We start from the raw sequence: 22621 nt of genomic DNA on the forward strand, positions 1-22621 counted from the left end.
AGCCCCCTCTAAAACCTTAACTGGGAAATCACTGTGGGATTGATGACTCCCTCACTCTTTATCTCTTTTAATTAGAAATGTAAAAGATATGAAGACCCAGAGGCCAGAACACATCTCCTAGTTTTTATGACCCCAACGCCCGCCTTCCCCAGCTCTCACTCCCCTTCCTCAAATCACCCCTTTCCCTACCTGGCCTTGTTTATTCCCTCTTCCTCCCTTACTGCTGGCACACCCTCCATTCTCACACTTGTCACAGATACCTTTATCCATTTCTTCATCACTTTCTGCATTACCCTTTCTTTTAAGATCCCCCGCCTGCCTCTCTGCTCGCACAGTGGAAGGTGTTAAATTTATGGTCTTTGCACTTGAAAACGTTTCTCACTTTCCCCTCTCCACTCCTCCCTTGACTGATTCCCAACCCTCCATGGATTTGCTGCATAATGTAACAAATGACGAGCATGTCCTTTTTGTCTGTTCTGACCCAAGCAGGAGACATTCTGTAAATGATGTGCTGTTTCACATTGTGACCCCGCTTCCACCTCCATGCATCTCGCACGTGACATATACGCCTCTCTGTCTTGTATATAGCTTTAGGGCCACACAGAAAGACCCCACAGTTTTTTCTATCGCATGCACCTCCACTGCCTTTATCACACCCTGAGTTCAGGCCCTTCCTCCCTAACTGCTGCCAGGAGCACTTGGGTTCAGTGAGCTTTATCCTCCCGATCACTCTTTGAGAAGCCGGCCTCTCCTGCTCCATTATCTCTCCTGTGTGTTGACTCAGGTACCACTGCAGTTTGCTCGTGTTCAGAGCAAACTCAGCGGATGTGCTCTCTCTGTGTTTAAATATTCAAATCAATGTCTTTGGTATGCCGCACTCATGACCTACCTTTATGGATTCTTTGCTATTTTTTATGAATAATTGATGTCCTGAGGCTGGAAGAATATTACAAGGGAGATTTTACCCTTTATTGGTTCATTGTACAGTTATACATTTTTTCCCAGGGGCCTTTCTTTTCCCATTTCCATCCTTTTTTTTCATTTCCAGTGAAAAAGCCTTCCTACCTCAAGTAATTAGTTAATCCAACATCACTGATGTGGAAGGATGAGTATATAGAAATCTTGCCTGGCTCCTTTAAACTCCCCCAAGCACACCCAAACCCTCCCATGGGTTCCCATGGCAACACCTTGCAGGGGCTCAGTATATGAGGCCATTTGATTGTTCCTTGTAAAATAGTGTATAATGTATGGACCTGATTTTAATTCCACACTGGCATTATTGATCTGTCTTTAATGATAGTTAATTAAAGCAATCATATAATTGATAGAATCTCATCTCTGTTTATCACCCTCCTCTGATTCTCTCTCTCTCTCTCTCTCTCTCTCTCTCTATTAATAAAATCAAGGTGAGGCATTAGTATCCCACACTGGTACGCTGGAAAAAAAGAGAGATGTTTACTATCGAAGAGGGTTCCTGTTCTTTCTCAGGATGTCAAGAGAGCTGGTCTTATCAGTGACAGTGATGTACTCAAGGTAATACATTTGCGACAATAAATGACTCTGGATTTTTTGTGACATTTATAAGCAATCTGAAATATGTTTAAAGGGTGTTCCTTGTTTTATTCATTTGCTGGTTTCAAAAGTAGTTTTTACTAGTTTTTAAAATATTCTGACAAATGTGTTTTGGGAGTTTAAGGCCATGTTTTTCTTTTCATTCTTTCAAATTTCACAGGTCATTACGAAACTAGACTCAGTTTTGGATCCAAGATGCTCCCTTTTACAAGATCAAATATCGCATGAGTCCAATAAAATCATGTTGGACCATGTTCTGACTGTTTAGCTGGAAGCACCATTTTTATGTTTCTTTGGCAATATGCACACGATTCATATCTGAAGCTAACAATTATTTTCGTTATCAATCTGCCAGATTTCTTTTGGTTAATAGTTTAGTCTATGAAACATAAAAAATAGGGGGAAAGTGCCCATTACAACGTTGCAGAGCAGCAAGTGATGTCTTCAAATGTCTTGTTTTGGTCAACCAAAAGTCCAACAAACCAATATATAATTAATATACAATGACATGAAAAGCAGAATGTCTTGTTTGTTTCTTTTGTGGTGTACATCTTTCTAATGTGCACTCTTTTTTTCTGTACACCTTTCGAAAAATCAATACATGAATCATATCAGACACATTTACTTTTTAACTTCTAAACCACTCTATCTTTGAGACAAAACTTAAGGACTTTACGCTACCTCCAACTGCACTGTGAACAAATCTTAGAAACAGACCTTTATCTGATGTCCTTGTTCAGCAGGAGGCTGTGATTTATGGGCCTCTGCACCCACAGCTCTCCATGACCTAACAGACCTTGCTCTTATCCTCCATGCAGCAGTGTTCACCCTGCAGTCATGGTGCAAGAGCTCCCTCTACTGATACATTTGGTAATGCATGGTTATATTCACTCAAAGCTACTACCTTACAGGGGTAGAAGACCCATATTTTCCCTGTATGAGTGAAATTCGTGATTGTTAGAATTACATTTTGCATGAGGAAGGAAAATTAAATTAATAAGTCCAGTAATCTCACAAAAGTAGTTTATTGTGCCTCTTACTGTTTATATGGCTTTTCTTTGTATGACAAGAGTTGACATAAACAGAAGATAGACAACACCTTGGCCATGTTTAAAAATGAAAACATGAAACGACCTAATCTCAATGTTCTGCCTGCATTACCATCACTGACATCATGACAAGCCAGCAGAGAGAGAGAAGGGATGGGGTCATCACACAGTTTTTGTGTGACAGCACCGTGCTGAGGACATTCACCCAATGACTCAAAACATGTTAAAGCATTCACACACACACACACACACACACACACACATGCGCACGCACACACACACACACACACACACACACACACACAACGCACACACACATGCACACTGATGAGACCTGTCCATATTCAGAAAATGGGGCCTCTCACCGCTACAGAAAAAGAATGTTCATATTGCTTCAAAGAGAGACAGAAAAAAACATTTGTACTGTATTTCAGCCGCGCTCTCCCAGCTGATCGCCTATTGAGACATTTTGGCAATAAAGAAATGATACATGAGAACACATAATCCTCCACAGCTCCTTTAAAGGGAAGTGAGGATATACACAAGAAGGCAAAATTATATAATGGCTTTTGGGATGAGAAGGCGGTGTGATGCAAGGATGCCAGCGCGAGCACAGGCGAGGCAGTGTTGGTGACGACGATGATTTGTCCCCCTCTGGAAGAGTCAGACTGGCATCCATGCTGTTTCTCAGACTTGTCACCTTCTGTGTACACGTAGAGGGGTTGAGCTGATCAAAACGGAGTCAAGAATACACACATAAATATTGCCTGTTTCTAGCATGCCTGACAGCAGCTAGGGTTTGGTCCTTACTGAAAAGCCCTGAGTCTGATTCCAAAATGTTTTCCATAGAGATTCCTGCTTTCGACTTGCATATGTCTTTGATTGTTGTGTTGAAGCATGATGTTGCTACTGTGTGTGGATATTTTTGTCCATGCTGAAAGTGTGCATTTGTCTACTGACATCATCAGGGAGTGCTCTAAGGTTGATTGTATTCTATATGTTGATGTTGTCATCAGTTTGGACATGCTGGATGAGATATAAGCTCACAGACAGTAACTCTACTCTCAGCGGACGAGATGTGCCTTCCTTGAATAGAGGATCGCAAAAGTGCTACATATACGGTCAAGTGTAAATCTCTGTCTGGGCAGGCTGTCGATGCCAGGTTGGCACGTCTCCTACAGCTGAGGGTAGAGTGAACGGAGTGTGTGTATGAGTCTGTTTGTTTGTGTTTGTGTGTGTGTGTGTTTGTGAGACCGAGGGTGTGTTAGTGCATGTGTGAGTGAGTGCTGGATCATGGCTGGAGTCCCTGCCAGTAGTCAAACTCATGCTCCAAAGATGACTGTCCTAACTTTGGCACAAAGATACTTACTTTCCACATTGACAGCTTTAGTTGGCTACAACGAGAGCAAAATAGAATAATGCCAATTCCCTGATAACAGAAACTGATTAAGTCACTGCAACATAACAATAGTGTTCTGGGTTGATTATCATTGACATCCTCAGTGAGCCAAAGTGTCCAAAAAAGCCCCAGCTAAGCATATGTAGCTGATAAGGAAGACCCAGCCAGTTCTGATTACCCTTCTTTTCCTCAGAATATCTTCTCAGGAAAGCTCTTCCTAAAGAAAATACTCATCTAAAAGGATTCATATATAAAACCAGAATAACAAATAAAGACAAAAATATAATGGTATATAGATATGTATGGACTTATTCATAAATTGAAGGAAAAAAAGAAAGTAAAGTAAAACGGAAAACAATATTCAAAAGCAATAACCACAAAAACAAAAGATTAGCATACTCAATTTGGTTTTGCCCTGTACTCTTGTTGTCTTTTGAGAAATGTGCTTGTTGTAATCCATCAAGTCAACTGCTCAGGTCTGGTGTCTGATTTGGCCTTTCCCCTATTTAGATATAAACAACAATAGTGGGGAAAAAAATGACGTTTATCTTTCTCAAAGAGTTTCTGTTCTTTTTGTCAGGTTAACTTCCCTCTTGGCTATGCCAGGAATTCATATGGTCTACTGTCATCTCTCCTTTACTTTAATGTTCTGTAGTTCACTTGTCATGGACCATGTGGCCTGAGTTAGAAGTGTCTCATAAGGCTCTGCTGTGCTCCGCAGTGGAGGACACAGTGATGTGCAGTAAGGAGAGCGAAAGGGGGGAGGGAAGGCCAGCATTTTGTTGAGGTGGGTGAGTGAGTGAGGTTGTGTTGTAAGTCTCTATGTATGTGTGTGTGTGTGTGTGTGTGTGTGTGTGTTTTGTGTGTGTGAACCTGTATGTGCATGAGTGTGTGTATGTACGAAATGCTCTGTTCACTGCGCCCTCCCAACAAGGCCTTTCCTCGACCCATCTATGGCATCCAGAACCCCCCAGGGCTCCCCATCACTGTCCGAGCCCCTATCCCGATCTTCATCCCCCACGTCCTCATCGTCGTCTTCGTCCTCCTCCGGCGATGGTTCACTGCCGTTCTCTGTGGCCCAGCTGTCGTCCTCGTCCTCAGCCTCCTGCTTGACCTGGGCTGGTGGTGGAGGTGGAGGTGGTGGTGGAGGTGGCGGCGGGCTCTCGCTGCCCTCTGTTTGGTCTTCAAAGGCCTCTGGGTTCTCCAGCATCTCCCTGATCAAAGGGGGCATTGGCCCTGGGATCTCCATCTTCAGAGTAATGGCTCTCTCCGCACCTGGAAGCAGAGAAAATGGCGATGCTAGATTACTAATCATGTTTTAAACACTGCTCCCCCTGCCAAAAAGAGGACACAAATGAAACACCAAAAGACTCAAGCTAGTAGACACTAACAAATTGGTTATGACAGCGGCCAGGCCTTTTTCAAAATCAAAATTTGTTGTAGGAATTACTCTCTTCACACTAACCTTTAGTGCTGATACCCCTGAGGTCAGTGATCTTCATCAGCATGCGGGGGAACATGTGAGGTTTGTTGGGGCGACGGCGGCGTGCATATATTTTTAGAGCCTCAAGAAGAGGCTCTTGCAGCTTATCCACTTTCTGGGGCTCCTCTAGATCCATACGGTCTGGTGAAGAGTGCAGAAAACACATTACATTCTCTATTATTTACCAGAATTGTACATAGCCATAAAAAAGAAAAAGAAATGTAGAAAGTTGTATTATAGTTAAATTATTAAGTGAAATAATTTAGCTCTTTTATATTACTAATTATGTCAAAGCAGTGACATGAATGCTGAAACGGATATAGTCAGTGTGTATGTGTAAGCTGCAGTACCTCCACAGATGAGGCAGATGGCGCTGAGGAGGCCGGTTTCTGTGTCGTCCATCTCCAGGGGTAGAAGCTGGCCAGCAAAGGCAAACACCAGGTCTGTGAGTGGTCCAAAGCCGGCGTTGTGCATCTGAGTCCGGTTCAGAGTCAGGCCATCTGAGAAAGTCATAGTGTCCTGTTCTGGAGTGTAGCGTGTGCAGATCCTCAGCATCTGTGAGCAAAAGAAGGTGGAAAACTTTGTAAGCATTGAGCAAAATATGATGTAATGGTAATTTAACAAGGTTTTCTGCAGCAGCAAAAATATCTGTATTAGCTAAACACAGATATCAGCTCAAAGTGTCTGTGTGTTTAACTATTTTCACACCAAGAATTCAGTAGGCTCAGTTTCTTTTCTTTCTTTTTTTCAGTAGGCTCAGTATTACTTGGACAAACCTTCCTGCACTACCACCTTTCACCACCAGATGCCAATATTTACTCATCTGTCAAGTACATTTATTTGTAAGAAAAGAGCAAGTGAAGATGACAAAAGGGAAAAAACCATAGTTCCTCACCAGTATGTCCAGGCAGGCCGACTTAAGTAGAGTGATCTGGTCAGCGATGGTGAGGGTGGTGAAACCCGGCAGCCGCTTGGCGAATTCCACAATCTTGATGATGCATTTGGTGGAGAGCTCACTGAACTTGTCCCATAAACCCAGATCCAGCTGGACACGGTGGTCTGAGCTGGAGTTCTGATCACACACACACACACACACACACACACACACACACACACACACACACACACACACACAACACACACAGATCAGTATGTTGTTACAGAGGTGATGTGCAACCCTGTTTGCATCAAGAGCGACCGTGTCCGAGCCTTACAACACAACATTTACATTTTACATCAATCAAAGGGGGAGAAATCCATTTACATGTTGCATCAATCATTCAGAGGCCACACAGATGGCTTAATGGAGAACTGAATTAGTTAAACCACCACTATGTTGGGGAAAGCTACGGTGAATTTACGTCTTTGCATGCAATCTGGGAGCCCTCAGTGACGGCATAGCTTGAAGAATGTTGCCACACACAGTATGAGTGAACAGCGGTGTAGGGTGATTGTGAGTATAAGTGTGTGTGTGTGTGTGTGACTTACGGTGGTGTATTTGCCCAATTGGCCAAGTGACGGGAAGGTTTCTTGGTGAGCTTTGCTGACTTTATTGACCAACTCCTCTAACTCTCCACTTAGCTCATAGCTCTCTGGAAGCACCAACTCCTCCTTCACATCCTTCTTCTTCTTGTTTCTGTCATTGCGCACCGCTTTGTAAAGAAAAACAAGATGCAACACAGATCAGCTACAGAATGTTCCTCTTCTTTATCTGTGATCACATGTAAAAACATCCACAGCACTCATACTCTGTGTCTTACTTCACTGTCAAGGACAGTGTGCTCGCTAGTGGAAACCAGAACTCAGTAGCAACGGAGATTTGCTCTTAACAGTATTAACATATTTCCTTTAGCATGGGACAGACACTCGCTATCTCTTTCTTATCACCCGCTCTCTTCCTGGTCCATCTCTCTATCCACTTGACCGGTGCACATAAGCCAGTCCTGCACTCTCTCCCTCTCTGCCTCCTCTCCCTCCTCCTCCCATACTTTCCTTCCTCTCAGGATATCCAGTAATAGCAGAGGCACAATGTGATCCCAGTCTTAACACACATCCCACACAAACATTACACCCACATACATGTCCCACGGGCTCTGTGAAGGGCAAGCAACTGCCACTTACACACACAAGGTTAAACTAAAGAGGTCACATAACTGCGTGAATCCTGGCGCCATTAGCTTTGTCAAAACTCAAAATCACGTTCTCTGCTCTGTTGCCTTTATGAATGAAAGCAGTGTCTGTGCTGGCCACAGGGGCGAAGTTCTGTGGTGAAATAGGAAGTCAGAATCATTTCGTAAAGCGATTAGTCATATGATTGGTACACTGCCCAGCCTCGCCCTGATCACCACCCCTGGTAGGCTCATCATCTGCTTCTGCACTCTCTGCTGCATAGTTTCCCAGAGTCTCTTTAATAATAGATGAATACAATAATTCACTGTGTGAATCAGGTCAGATCTTTCCTTCGGTGGTAAAAAGCCAAGTAGAATTTAAATATCATCTGCTTGCCAATGTCTCCAATGTACTCAGGTCTATCATACTGTGTCTTAATGTATGATCTAAGAATCTGCAGCATTGTGTGTGTGGATATTCACATGTGAGTAAATATCCATGTTTCAGAAGTGGGTCTCTCTATATCTTGGGATTCCGGGAGGGCTCACCTTCCTTCGACATGCCGACCTCAAAGCACTTTTGCAGCCTGCAGTACTGGCAGCGGTTGCGTGTGACCTTGTTAATCTGACAGTTCTTGTCTCGGTGGCAGGTGTACACCATGTTCTTCTGGATACTTCTGCGGAAGAAACCCTGGAGCACCAGGAAGCAAAAGACAAAAGGGGATAGGGCAAAAGACATTATAGTCAAGTCATCATATTTAGGATGTGACATTTAACTGTTTCTCTTTCATAATAGCCCTTCTTTCATCTCTTTTTTCTAACTTGAATCCAGAAAAGAAAAGCAAAACATTCTAGCATTTAAACTCTTTGTATGGTCATGATCGGGGCTTTTCACTTTCTTTTTCTTTCTGTTAGTGATTCCATTTTTCACTCTACGATCTAACCCACATTATAAAAGTAGCTTCAGACTGCCTACAAGACTCTTCCATTATCTTGAAGAAAAGGCAGGTAACAAATACCTAATATCAATTTTCAACCCCGCATTTTTCTAAATGTATGTAATAAATCCAGTGAAAGCAAAGCTCAAAAGGCTCCGGCAGGTTCTTCTCACCTTGCAGCCCTCACAGGAGCTGACCCCGTAGTGGTACCCTGAGGACTTGTCCTGGCACACAAAGCAGGGCTTGTAGACACGAGGTGGAGGAGGTGGAGACGGAGAACTGGGTACCATCTCCTCTGAGCTGGTGCTCTGGGTCTCCACCGCTATGGAGAAGAAGAAAAGAAAGACACATGATTTGTCAAACATCATTGTCCTGCAGCTAGTCAGAAATGTCAAATGTGCACTTGTCAATACATGTAGCAGATGAGGATAATTGAGTGTGTTCAACTGCATTCAAACATAATATGACAGCTGACAGCATTTCCAGCAAGAGATGCTGAGTAACGATGTTCAGTTGCCCTGAAGGTGGATTGAGATATATTATCACATATTCCTTTTTAGCTTGTCTCTCTGTGGCGCAGAACTGATAAGATAAGAGAAAGAATATGAATGATAGGCAACAGTTTCTATTTCCAGGACCAATTGCCACCCTAAGGGGCAGCACTCATGTGCATGTTTGTGGAGATTATTGTTTCGTGTGAACACAGTGAAACAATGGAAGGATGACTGTATGACAGCAGAGACAAAACTGTTTTTTATAGCAGCAAGCAAGAGTGCTGTTGATCGACAGCTTGTCTGATAAGGTCGGGTAACAGAGTGAGCTGTTGCAGCCAAGAGTCATAGCTGGCTCTTCCTCATTCCAAGGACTGACAACAGCTCATGATGGCATTTTGCACGCACAAGAGTAGACACATGTCCAACACACATGCATGCAAAGCTCTTCTTCTACCTTTTAAACTGGAACACAACTGTGATGTCAGCGCAAACCTGAGTCATATACTTGCTATGGTACATTAAACTTCACTATATTCCAAAGAGGAACACATACAGGCTCTTTTGGATGTTCCAAGTGTGCAGCATATGGATTCCATACTTCCCCTGAGAAACATAAGCTGCTGCGCACACATAGGACCAGATCCTCGGCACATATGCTAGCCTGCATACACTCATAGACACACATGTTGCTCGGGGGAAGTATGGAATCCATACGTTGTACACTTGAACATCCACTTACCCAACAGCAGCTCTTTCAACTTTCACCCTTAGTTACCCTCAAACTTCACCCCCTCCCCCCCCCCCAACTCTGCATCCCACCACCCCGGCACACAAACCCTATTTTTCTCTTGTTTCCTGGCCCTAAATTCCTCAGTGCAGCCCTGCCAGGTTTTAATAGAGGCCTAAGCTCGTAAGGCGGCCTATAAAGGCAGTCCCATGGCTGGACTGGAGGCCCCAGCCCGGCTGGCCTACACTTTATTGGGACTCGGTCACCTTGGGCAGCTATTCACACCACCAGCTGTAGCTCCCAGCCCGTAAAAAAAAGCCAATCATAAAATAAAAAACAGGGAGGCTCTAAAATTCTAACTTTTACTGCCCCCACCTCCCCCCAGCACCTTCAATGGCAAGCACAGAGGGCTAGCCTAAACTTAACCTACAACCCCCACTCCTCCTTTCTCTCACACCCAAGGCTGAGGCAAAAACCACCAGCTTGGCTTTTTACAAGAGACTGGAGACTTCAAAAAGAAGAAAAAAAGGGGCATAAAAAGTGGAACTTGATAAAAAACAGAGAAAGGGGCAGAGGGGGAAAGGGGGAGGAGAGGACACAGTTGCTCCTGAGGGCAAATCTTGTTCAAGACCAAGCTGACCATTGCTACCACTTCTGTATATAGCTGCTGTGACTGCCCAGCTACTAACTCATTAATGACAGTAACAGAAATATGTCAGACATTTTTCATTTGTTGCCTGCTGCTCAAACATCTGTTTTTCATATACATTTTTATATTTGACTATTCAGAATTCACATTCAAATTCCTCCTTTGAAAGCCTTACTTTGCTGGAGGCAAAGATGTTTTCCATTAGCTTTTAAGAGCGATCCCAAAGCCAAATGTGCAAATCAAACTAAAACCTGAAGTTTACACCCGCTGAATGTTTCTACAGCAGTTCTCATATCTCCCTGGCCAGAATGCAACAAAGCAGTATAGGGTCAGTGGGAGAGCAGAAACCCTCTGAACGTGCCATGAACCTCTGTGTTTATGCAATAATAACAGCAGCAAATGAGGCTCCAGACCGAGCGCTGAAAACCCCATTAGAAAAGGACAAACCATATGTGGCGTCAAGTAACGAACACTGACTGACACTGTCTAAATGGAGGAAGAAAGCGAGCCAAACAGAGAAAGGCCATCCTGGAGAAAACTCGGACAGGCGGTGAGAGAGAAAATACATCAGGCTCCGTCAACACGTTGAACCTGGTTCCTGCCAGAGAACATGACTCCTGTACCCGCCTCCCAGACTTCGCCTCATTCAGCCCGCTCCATCCAAAGCCCCCGCACCACTTACCCCAGGGCGCCACAGTGAGAGGGCCCATTCAGGCAGCCCCTTTCCCCAGTCTCCTCAACTCAGCTCATCACTGTTTAGAAAACAAAGCCCTGTGAAATGAGAGGCCCTTCTTATCAGCGCTCCGAGGCTTGGGGCACCATTTGCATATCAATCCGCCGGCCGAGGCCTGTGAGCCGATGACGGACAGATGAGACGAGAGGAGTGGGATAGGTGGGTGGCTGCTGTTGTTGGGGGAGGAGAAGAGGATAAGAGAGGCAAGAAGGGGGATAGTTGAGTTACCAATAGCCACTGTTCGTTTCCTGCTAAGTATCAGTTTACTCTCTAATCCCTTCTCTCAATGCTCTCTGTGCACAAGTGGCCCAGCTGCACTGACCAGGCCTAATCCCCTGGTCATATACACGCACACACAGAGATACTATTCAATGGCTACAAACTCCACACGCGCACACACGAGGATAATACTCACTGGCTACAAACACACACAACAATCCGCACAACAATCCGCCCCTACATTACACTAAAGTGCTTCAGCGTGAGTGGGATGTGCAGTACATCATTCTGCAGAACCTCATTAGATGTCAAATCTAACTGCACACGACAGAAATAGCTGTTTAGCTGAAAATGACTTCAACTAGGTCAATTACTTCAAATTCTAGGTCAAGTCAACTGGGCCAACTGACGTCCCTTCAGATTCACCAGATACATTAGGAGAAAAAAAAAAGATTGAATAGGAAGATATTATAAAGAAAAACACTGTGGTGGTAACACTGAAGCTGCCTGTTGTTCACTCAACTGGAACAGGGAGTGTTTCTAATGTATGTGAGCAAAGGCCGTGACTATGCTGCTCTCATGTTTTTTGTTGCAACACACTCCTTTTAGCTGAGCAGCATATGACATTCTGGCAGGGTAACAAGTATTCTTTCACAATAGGCAGATTTTGTCTACGTGACTTGTTGGTGTGATTGAATCTTCAGCGGGACACTGTTCAAGAGGTCTAGTCTTGGCATGTGAGAGTGAATGCACAGGCTGTGTGAGGACAGTGTACTTAGAGTACAGTACATGAGTGACACATTTCTGTGTTTATGTCTATTTGTTTTGCAAATGAAGGACTGTTCATAACAATGCACTATAGTGAGCGCCACTGTTCCCAAAAAAATATATGTGTGTGTGTGGCTCATTGTATGCATGTTTTTTGTGTTAAACTGCAAGCACAGGCATGTGGGGCCTTTGTCTCCACCTCTACCTTCATTAAACAGCCTGTAAAGCTTGCGTGTTCTTGTCGAATGCACTGAGCAGTAAAAGAGTGTGAGACTTTGAGGCAGTGTGTGAGAGAGGGGCACGCAGTAGGTCTCACTATGAAAAGAGGGGTAGGCATTGGGCAGACAGCAGTGGCAGACGGGGAGCAGATTGAGACAGGATTGTGAACAGTGGGTTGGAAGACTTGCTGGCACACTAGGTGGGGCCTATGAGGGTGCCCTTGGCAATCTACCCCATGGCAGAGGCTACAGCACCGCAGGGCGCTCACTGAGTGACCAGCAACACACCGAAAGGTTTCTATGAAGAACTGCGCTTCATGAAAGAGGAAAAGAAACTACCACACCCTTGTCTCTGGTGCCAGCATGTTTCACTCTCCTTCTCTGTTTCTCTGCCCACGTCTTCCTGCCATCCCTCTGAGGCTTCTGCTACAAGGTCCCCCACAACAGGCACGTTTCCTTCCTCTTGTCAGTACCAGTCTTTCCGGAGGATCTCCGTCACTGCTCTTGTAACCACTTGTCTGTGTCCCTCACTGCTACACCTTCTTACATGTGCTCTCATTTCCCACAGGTCGTATAATACTGCTGCTCTGTTCAAGCTCTGTTGCACACAGTTGAGTCACCTGCAAGCTTTTAGGTGGGTGGACTATCAAGTCTCTCTTGTTGAGTTACACAAGCACTCACAATGTAACTTGCCTTGCCTGCAACTGAGAAAGAAATGGTTTATATGGTGAGGAAGTTGAAAGCTGGGAGGAGGGAGGGAGGAATGTGTGTGTGTGTGTGTGTGTCTGTTGACAAGGAGGGGGGATGCTTTCATTAAAAGGTGCTGAGAAGTAGCAATGCCCTTTCAACAGCTGTCAGAAAGCTCATTACCTGGGCTCCTACAGACACACACAGACAAATTCACTCTCACGCCTCTAAAGAGGCCCCACTAAGCTGTGTTTTAAAACAAGGTCTATGATAAAAATGGGCTGTAGACCAGGAGATGGCTCAGGTTTGAGTGGTGAAAACACACCAAGCTGGCCAGGAGTAGTGAGAAACCAGACATTAACACAAACACACCCCTCCAGGAATTTACACCCTTTTGTAAGAACCAGCAGAAAGTCATGAAACACAAAGAGAGACAGACACATGTGTGAACACACATGATGCACCCATTTTTGGCATGTGTTCATAGCTGCCATTAGTTATAATGACAAATCTCTGGACATTTCAGGAGTGATACAACGTGACATGGCACACAAGTCTAGCACGCACGCGCGCGCGTGCGCGCGTACCCACGTGCGCACACACACACACACACACACACACACACACACACACACACACACACACACACACACACACACACACACACACACACACACACACACACACACACCTTTAACTATAGCTCCCCTGAAAAAGCGTACAAGCAGAGCAGGAAAGACAGCAGGTGGGATAAGCCTGTATCCTCAGGGTACATTTTAAAAAGTGGAATTACCCTTGCAGTCTGGTGGTGCTCTCAAAACACCCTTTCTTCTTTACAGCACCTCATAAAGGGCCTTTTGATATTTTCTTGATGGAGTCGGCCAAGCCAACATTTGGCAGCAAGCACCCCCCTTTTCCTGCACCACACAACCCTGTCAAGAAACACACAAGTTGGCTTCAAACGGACAAACTTGCCCACCAAGCTGCTTGTCCCCAGTGAACCCATGCAAAAAAAGTTCCCTTCACATGTCCTTGAACAAAACCTGAGGAAGGAGGTATTAAAAAGAGAGGGGAAATTAAAGGAAACATACTTTCAATGAAAGCATTTTAGTCAGTGGGCTTTTATAGCTAGTGCAGGAAAAAGCAGACAGTCAAGTGCAGACCTGTGGAAAAAATGTGCCCCCTCATCCCTGTGGTGAGCTCCAGCTGACTCTTCATCTGCCCACCAGAAGACAGAGAGGAACACAGCTCTCCTCCGGTGACTGCAGAGTGAACCCAAACCTGGCAATGTGGCGCAGGCCTCGGCCATTGATCATGTCAAGAAGACAGGACAATTCACGGGCAGGTGAGGAAGCAGACAGAGAGCGAAGACAGGCAGACAGCTGAGGTGAGGAGAGAAGAGAGTAGAGAAGAGTCATCGAGGCAAACCCTGAGTCCTTTGATCCTCAGGTTGTTCCTCATTCTCCCAGACTTCCTCTCACCATCTGTAGCCCTGGATCTCACCTGTCTGTCTCTGGCAAGGCCACTAGTGCTCGTTCAATTGCTATTGCTTCCTCCCCACAACAATAGAAACTTACAAAAGTAGAAGTAGCCCAGCCCTGGCTGTAGCCTTGCTCTGTCAGAGGAAGTGAGGGGAAAGGAGGATAATGTAAACAACAACAGTAGTATTCACTCCAGCTCATTGGGGAAGCACCACAGACCAAAGCGGGGAAACGCAAACCTCTTATTGGAAGGAACAAGCACACAGTAGTAGCACACAGTTCATTCCCACTCAACATGTAAATGTCTGTGCCCAAGCGTCTGCACACACTACACTAAGCATTTCCTCTTGTTTTTTTTTACCTAGGCCTAGCCATCTATCTAATCCCTCTATCTAACTATTTGCATCTAGCTACAGTTTCCCTCCATTTTTTCACTTGGAAGGACTTTAAGGCAGCACTGCGAGAGACAAAAGCGAAGACCGAGACTGAGAGTAAGATCAACAACGAGAAAGTAGCCAGAAAATGACTGTGGCTTCCTGATTTCTGAGTGATTAGCAGTGCATTCTGTGAGTATGTGGTGATGTTTGAAACACTGGCACAAAGTCCCCTTAAACTGGCACAAACAGACATACCAGAAGTCACTCTGAGAAACTACTGCTTTGAGTGGTTTAGTGGAGCAATGATGCATATCAGAGTTTTTCACTTTTGCTTGGCAACCAACCGCTAACAGGTTGCCCAACTCTGCGTCTGGGCGGACGCTGTCAGAACACTGACAAGAAATTCAGATTAGGGCCCAACAGTGATTCATTTCCTTCGATGTATGCCTCTCGATGTGTTGGAAGTTCCATGTGAGATTAACATGAAGCAATAACATCACATTTTGACATTTGACTATTACCATTCAGAGAATACGTCACTGAGAAAGTAATCAATGCCCATTCAGTAAGTTCCCATAACAGAAGTGCACCCTGAACTCATTCAACATTCCTGAACAAGGCATAAATCATCCCAAGCAGCCCCTAACTCCTTTGCTGGATTGCTTCCTGTCTAACTGTCTGTCTGGCTGGCTGGCTGGTTTACTCTCAGTGTTTTCTGGCAAATGTGAGGTGCTCAAACAATGGAGAAGGAGCTGATAAATCCAGGCCTACTGACAGGATGACTACAGCCGGCTCTTATTCGATCACAGGTCATGCTACAGTGTAGACATGGTCGTATTATCTGCTAGTTTGCAGCTCCTGAAGAGCTTGTGATTTTTTTCTTTGTGTCTATGCATGCCTGCTCGTGAGTGTGTGTCATGTGTGTAAGTGATAATGCACTTCTTGTGTCAGATTCAGAGCAACACATTTACTACAGGGCACCACTGAACAGTGAGTGGGTTTATGTGGCAATTGTCGGTTTTCTGCACTAATCTGAATTGTTTTTGACAAAAACCCGATTTAGAGCCAGCACAGGAAAATAGCACTGTAAATGCAATGCAGTGGGATGAAAGGAAGGGTCATTACTGTAACTATGCATTCCTGTATACAAAATAAATACATCCAAAATCTGACTAAAAAAGAAACTTGAATAAATAAGTGTTTCCACTGTAGAGTAGACAACTTGTAAAATGTAGATACAGGCACACAGTAAAAGAAAAGACTGTGTGGTCTGAGAGTCTTCAAAAATATGACAGAGAGAAATCTGATAATTGACCAGCTATATGTAAAGTTTTCAAGATGTGAACAAACTCTCCTGTTTCCTGTCTTCACCTGATTTCTCCCAATACCCTGGTTTCATGTGTGGGTGTAAACATAGTCAGTGAGTAAACACAGAAGCCCACTGTGTGTGTGTGTGTGTGTGTGTGTGTGTGTGTGTGTGTGTGTGTGTGTGTGTGTGTGTGTGTGTGTGTGTTCTCCACTGAAATTTATGTTTCCCCAGTAAAAAGTCTCAAACCTTCAGTTAAGTACACAATTACAGGCATATCAGCTTACACACACACACACACACACACACACACACACACACACACACACACACACACACACACACACCACACCTGTTCCCCCTCAAAATATACACAAAAACAAATGAACTAATGTTAGGTATAAATGAACTTGTTCCCCATTAACCAGAAGTGGTCATGGCAGTTGCACATTGGCAGAATTTGACTAATATCCAAGTGAAAACAACGCCAGCGGGCCTCCCTCCCTCCCTCGGCTAACTTCTCTTCCATCACTCTCCAACCGTGAGCCCAGATAATAGCTGTACTACACCAGCCGCCCACCACTCCCTGCCAAACACTGTCTGCTGCGTAAACACAGCCCATTCACACATACACAGAGGGAGGACAGTCAGGCTCGTCTGGGTTTTTAGTCCCAGCTTGGCTGTCCAAGCCCTCCGCTTCTCATAACAGTGAGCCCCTAGCAACGCTCGAGCCAAGCCGTCAGTCAATAACATGGTGGTAACAGAACTGCTATCTTCACTCTCCGCTCACACATGGCTCCGAGCTAGTTGACATACACACACTCCTATATATACTATACACAAACACACATGCGCAACAGTACATTGCGTGCTCACCAGTGACATAAACTCTCACAGGTGCATGCCTGTGTACAACACGCACACACAAACGCCAAGGTGCACACATATACACACTGCCTGCCAATTGCCCACGCCTTTGTACAAGGGAAAATGTGCCTGGCAGGCAAAGAGCTGTTCTCAGTAAACTGCTACAATAACAGCAGCCAGACATTGGTGTTAGGGTGGGCAGCCACAATACCTCAGTGACCAGCAAACTATTGTGAAAGAACTTTTGAAAGTCCACATTTTATACTCTGCTGATACAAAGGGGCAAACTGTTGGCCCAGTTGCCTCATAACAGCCTGAGCAGGATTCCTCTTAATGTTTTAGCGTAAGCGTTAGCACTCTTGTGAAATACTTAAAAATGTAATGAAGATGGAAAGGAAGTCATACAGATTCAGCTTCCACACGGTGGTTGATGGGTTTTATTTACACCAGTGTGTCTGACGCTGCTGAGGCTATAAACTTCTATTAGAGCAGAGCTGGATTCCAACACAGGTCTGTGGAATCCAGCCTGGCACATTGTCTGTCTCTGGATTTGACACAGCAGTCTGTGTGACCAAAGTCAGCCAAACAGGCATGTAAACACTACATACATTGACATATAATAATTCACATACAGGCGCCACACACGCAAGCACAAGTTGACACGTTCATATATATGCAAAATCACACATGAAAAGGGGGCTTGTGGAAATAACTTTAAGCAACTGCAGGGATTGAAACTGTTTATTTATAGGCGGCACGGCCTATTAATGGGCTCAGCTATTACTGCAGAGCTGAGACAGATCTGTTAGCAAGGTGGTGTGATACTGCAACACAAGTAGCCCTTATACTAATAATGGCTTCATGCTATGAAAATCTTTTCCATGTTGTAATGTAATATAATACAGAAATTACCATATAACTATTATGGAGTTAGCATGAACTTGCCTTCTTGCCAAATGAAACAATATTTAATATTATAGTTTCAGATTAAATTTATTGTCATTGCAGAGTGCTAGTGTGAATACAACAAAAAGAGCTGCCTGAGCTTCTGCAAAATAGAGTATTATCACGACATACATACAGCATACACAAACACACATACCTGCATACATGTATCAGCCCATGCATATACACACACATGTACAAACAAATACCTACACTTATACAACACTTATACAACCCCAGAGAGCAGCTTAGCAAAATAGGGGCCCTCCATCCACTAACTGCACTCTAAAATGAGGTGTTTTTTCAATTACAGCTTGGAGTTAAAGAACAGAAAAGGTTACTCTCATGCTTCAGTGTTTTGTACATTTCCCTTTGAACTGATTTTCTACTTCAAACAGCTCATTTAGTTGCATTGGCATAATTGTTTTCAGACACAAGTGAAGGTCTTTCCTGAGGTCATATCAATTACGACTCAGTGACCTTGGACCAGCTGACTACTTAACTTCAGCCATTCATTTGACATTATCTTGAAAGGATCAACAAGGTTTATGTATATATAACAGAACTGACGAGTCCTCATTAGAACTGCAACCATGGTACTATAAGTCTCCTTTATTCACACACACACACACACACACACACACACACACACACACACACACACACACACACACACACACACACACACACACACACACACACACACACACACACAACCCCCCCCTACCCAAGAATCCACTATCTATTCCCAGTCCTGCCCCCTCAGGCATTCTAATCTTTTAATTGAATCTTTTGTAATTATAATGAAATAACTGCGGACTTCCATCAGGGAGAAAATGATCGGGGGCCAGAATGTGCCAGCGGTCACAGGAAGCTCTTATTTCTCTGCCATTGCTGCCTAGATAGTCCCCCATTTCAATTAGCTCCTCAATTCACATTTGAACAGCATATTAAGGGAAAACAAAGAGGTGTGTGTGCCTGTGTGTGATTGCACACTTGGTGATGGATCACTTTAGCAATCTGTTACTGCCATGTTACTCTCTTGTTTTTATCACTTGCAAGCATCACAATTAATATCCAAACAGTGTTCTAAAAGATCTAGCTACGAGTGTGATTTGGTGAAGAAAAAAAATACACACTTCCCCTTCTTCTGACCCTGGAGAACTGCTAAGCATAATTGCCTCATTCTTCTAAGCAAATGAACATTGGCAGTTGAAGGGATCGGTCTGCATAGGCTCTCTGAAATGGCTTCCCTGGCAGTTGACTAATTCAGTTCTCATTGACGTATGACTAAATCAGTGTCCATTATCCTTACTGGCAGGGCAGCTCAGATGTAGTACTAGCTCCGTGGTATAAGGCACTTAAGAGCATTACACAAGCCAAGCTGGTTGAAAGGGTCTCCTTTTCAGCAAGCTGACAAGGCCACCACACATGGTGTAGATCTGACATTGGCCAGGCCGTAGCCTCTCACTAACCTCTGACATTGAGGTCTCCCACTGGTGAACAAAAACAGGAAAACTGACCACACACTTTTAAACTCCTCTGACTGTCCCGGGCTAACAACAGTGACACTTATCACCGCAGGAGATTTACTGCAGAGACAACAGGAGATCTCATTTTGTGTAAGATTTAGGGGGACACACATTTTAAATTGCATTTCCCACAGATTATTAAAGAAATACTGACCATTTTAAGATAAGATGTTTTCATGAAATTTACCACAAAGCGCATATTTTTCCACACTGTTGAATTCTTTTTACAAACAGAGGAAAAACACAGTTTGACCACAGTAATTCATTGTTGAGTATCATGCAAGGGCCAGGTAACTCTCTTTACAAACCCGGTGGTTATTTTGGTGTGCAGAGAGCGTGACATTAGGAGCCAGACAGGTCCCTCTGTTGTGCAGCTGGGCTGGCTTAATGAGATATCAGACTTAAACATCAATTCATCAGCCTCATTGATGAGGACAATGAGAGGCAACTGCTTCAGCAAAGAGAGGCATTATGGCTCCTCATGTGGGGATAGGGCTGCCTTGTTTACAAAGGTTATTGGGCACAGAGGGCTTGAAACAGTACACCACACCAGCTTCCACTTTGCTCTGCTCTGCTAGACTCAGCTCCCTTCCCCTCGGGGCAGCTTCTCAGGATTTTCTTTTTTTTTTTTTTTTTTTTTTTTTAATCTCTTTGATTTTTCTCAAAGACTCAAATGAAAAATTTACTTCTGGAATCTGGAGGCCTAATTTTCAAATGTGTGTGAATAGGTTAACAGGAGAGGCCATAGAAGTCTGATTGATTAAATAAACAAATCTCATCTTGTTATCATCAGGGCTCCCCTAGCTAAGCAGAGCAGGCTGGGCTGGCTGGTGTCCCCCCTGGCCTCGGCCTCCACTGACAGGGCATCTGTCTTCATTAAAGCTCAGCCAGTGTGCATGACAGCCACTGAAACGCTGGTGTCTTCACGATTAATGAAGACAGATGACTCGCCCCGAGAGGCAGTTAAAAGGAACAAAAAGTAGGAGGATGAACAAACAGAATAATACCAAAAATAATCAGAACCAAATTCAAAAAGCTTTCCAAAAACAAGAACACAGGTTAGTTGTTTATCCCACCGCTCTATCTATTCTTGTATTCTTGATTGTTTTTACACTATCATATCTGGCTTGGATCCCTCCACACTTCTCCCACCATGCCATGCATACACACCCCCACTCCTTTTCCACTCTCACACGCTCTCTCACAGCAGTAGAGGCCCCCTGGAAGTGTATGGAAATGGACCCCAGTTTTGTCTGTCCAGAGACAGGCCTGTTGTTAGAGTCAGAGCCTTGTCTGAAGTCAGAGGTGGAAGACGGGTGAAGAAAAATGAGAGTCTGACAGAGCAAAAGAGAGAAAAGAAAACTGGCCAGAATATCCATCAACTTTTTTTTAGACTGGGTATGCATTCTATATTTCTAATTTATCCATTAAATAATTCATCTACTTATTAATTCATAGCTCCAGCGGAATATCATTATCCATCTTGTATCCAGAAGCATAAACAAACCTCTGACTTATGAGGACTGCATCAGGCTACACACAACTTTTAAACATCTGTAATATTACACAGGCTATATTTGTCAATAACCTTTCATGATAAATACATCAAAAACCAAACTTGTAGAGTTAAACCCACATGAAGACAGACAGATTAACTAAACCTGTTTGGGTATCCAAAGCATCCGTGTTTTCTCTTCCTGTCACACACACCGCCTCTTTTCTCTTTCTTTCATCTGTTCATACTGTACTTTTTAGTATACAGCACCTGGCAAGGTCAAACCTCAGGTGGCAACACAGTGTCACTGAAACTTGACTACATGGGCTCAAACCCACAAGTCAAACATCTACACACACAAGTACACGAAAACACACACACACACAGTGCATATCATATCATAGCAGAGTTTTTTTCAGATGGCTGAGCAGCTCAAACTGGCTGTGGGCTGTGAGGGGGAGAGGATAGCAGAGGAGAGGAGAACGTCCCAGTCTTTTCCTGTGACAGCAGCCCCCTTGGTCGAGCCCTGAGGGGTAAGCAAGCGAGGAATACGAGAGAGAGAGAGAGAGAGAGAGAGAGAGAGAGAGAGAGAGAGAGAGAGAGAGAGCGAGAGACATGATTGTGTCATACAAGAAATGCCACTTACACTGAACGCTGGCACTGCCTGTCCAAGCGAAGGGGTCCAGCCCCGCAAAGAAGGGGCTCGCCTTCCGCAGCATGCATGCACCGCGGCTGGTGACATCATAGAGCTGACGGGGGCCCATACCCAGAGCCTCCATACAGTCGAACATGGCACCCCACCCCCCCAGCCCTCAGCAACAATCACTACGAGCCCTCAGTCCTGCCTGTGTCCTGCCCTGCTTCCACTGCTCACGTCACCCGCTGGAGCAGTGACAACAACAAATAGCAACACCAGCTAGCTGGATCTGCTACCTTCCCTTCCCTGCCTGCTCTTATCTCTCGCTGTCACTCTCTCTGCTGCCCTTTCCTGCCGATGCTGGATTTCCCCTCTTTCCCTCTCAGCTGGAATGCAGATCTGGTTCCTGCCTGGCTGAGTGGAGCTGAGCGTGACTCTGACTCTCTACTCTCCCCCTGCCCTTGGGTGAGCTGCTCTCTGTCTGCTGTAACAGACCTAAATAACTCTCACAGCCTCTCACAGCTCTCGCTGAGCCCCAGACACGGCGGAGCGAACCAACTGCCTCGGCATGACGCTCTGAGAGGGGGTGGAGAGAGAGAGAGAATGCCATAGAGGAAGGGCTAGAGAGAGGGACCCAGGAGGAGGGGGGAGAAGGGAGGGAGAGGGAGGAGAGGGGGCCGGCCAGCAGAGCCTGCACTGGAGGAAGGACTGATCTGGTTAAGGGACAAAACTCTATTCCTATTCTTCTTTTGCGTTTTTGTCCGTGCTGCTTTTGTGTTTTATATTTCAGCCCAGAATGCAAACAAACAGCCCCCCTCCCCTCGTGTCCCATTCAGATCTGGTCCCTGTCTCTGTCTGTCTTTCCATTGCACCTCCCCCAATTCCACTGCAGTAAATATGAGCCCACCTCCCCTCCCTTCTCTGAGCCCCCGTCTCT

General features: G+C 44.8%; 1 protein-coding gene across 3 annotated transcripts in view; it reads right to left on the reverse strand.

The window, feature by feature from the left end:
* Positions 1-2578: 2578 nt before the first annotated feature.
* Positions 2579-22621, reverse strand: part of rarga (retinoic acid receptor gamma a) — a 42523-nt gene continuing 22480 nt past the window's right edge. Inside the window, exons 1-8 of one of the 3 annotated variants that reach the window (XM_039799486.1) lie at positions 21694-22263; positions 8723-8871; positions 8161-8302; positions 6992-7155; positions 6399-6575; positions 5854-6058; positions 5486-5644; positions 2579-5295 (exon numbers count right to left, since the gene is read on the reverse strand). In XM_039799486.1, coding sequence (XP_039655420.1) covers positions 4934-5295; positions 5486-5644; positions 5854-6058; positions 6399-6575; positions 6992-7155; positions 8161-8302; positions 8723-8871; positions 21694-21838 — 1503 coding nt within the window. In that variant the 5' untranslated portion in view covers positions 21839-22263 and the 3' untranslated portion in view covers positions 2579-4933. Of the gene's footprint in view, positions 5296-5485; positions 5645-5853; positions 6059-6398; positions 6576-6991; positions 7156-8160; positions 8303-8722; positions 8872-21213; positions 21233-21693; positions 22264-22621 lie in introns of those variants that run through there. The other 2 variants (XM_039799487.1, XM_039799485.1) reach the window with 2 other exon arrangements.

This window comes from Perca fluviatilis, chromosome 5 (genome assembly GCF_010015445.1).
Source record: "Perca fluviatilis chromosome 5, GENO_Pfluv_1.0, whole genome shotgun sequence".
Taxonomy (NCBI): domain Eukaryota; kingdom Metazoa; phylum Chordata; class Actinopteri; order Perciformes; family Percidae; genus Perca; species Perca fluviatilis.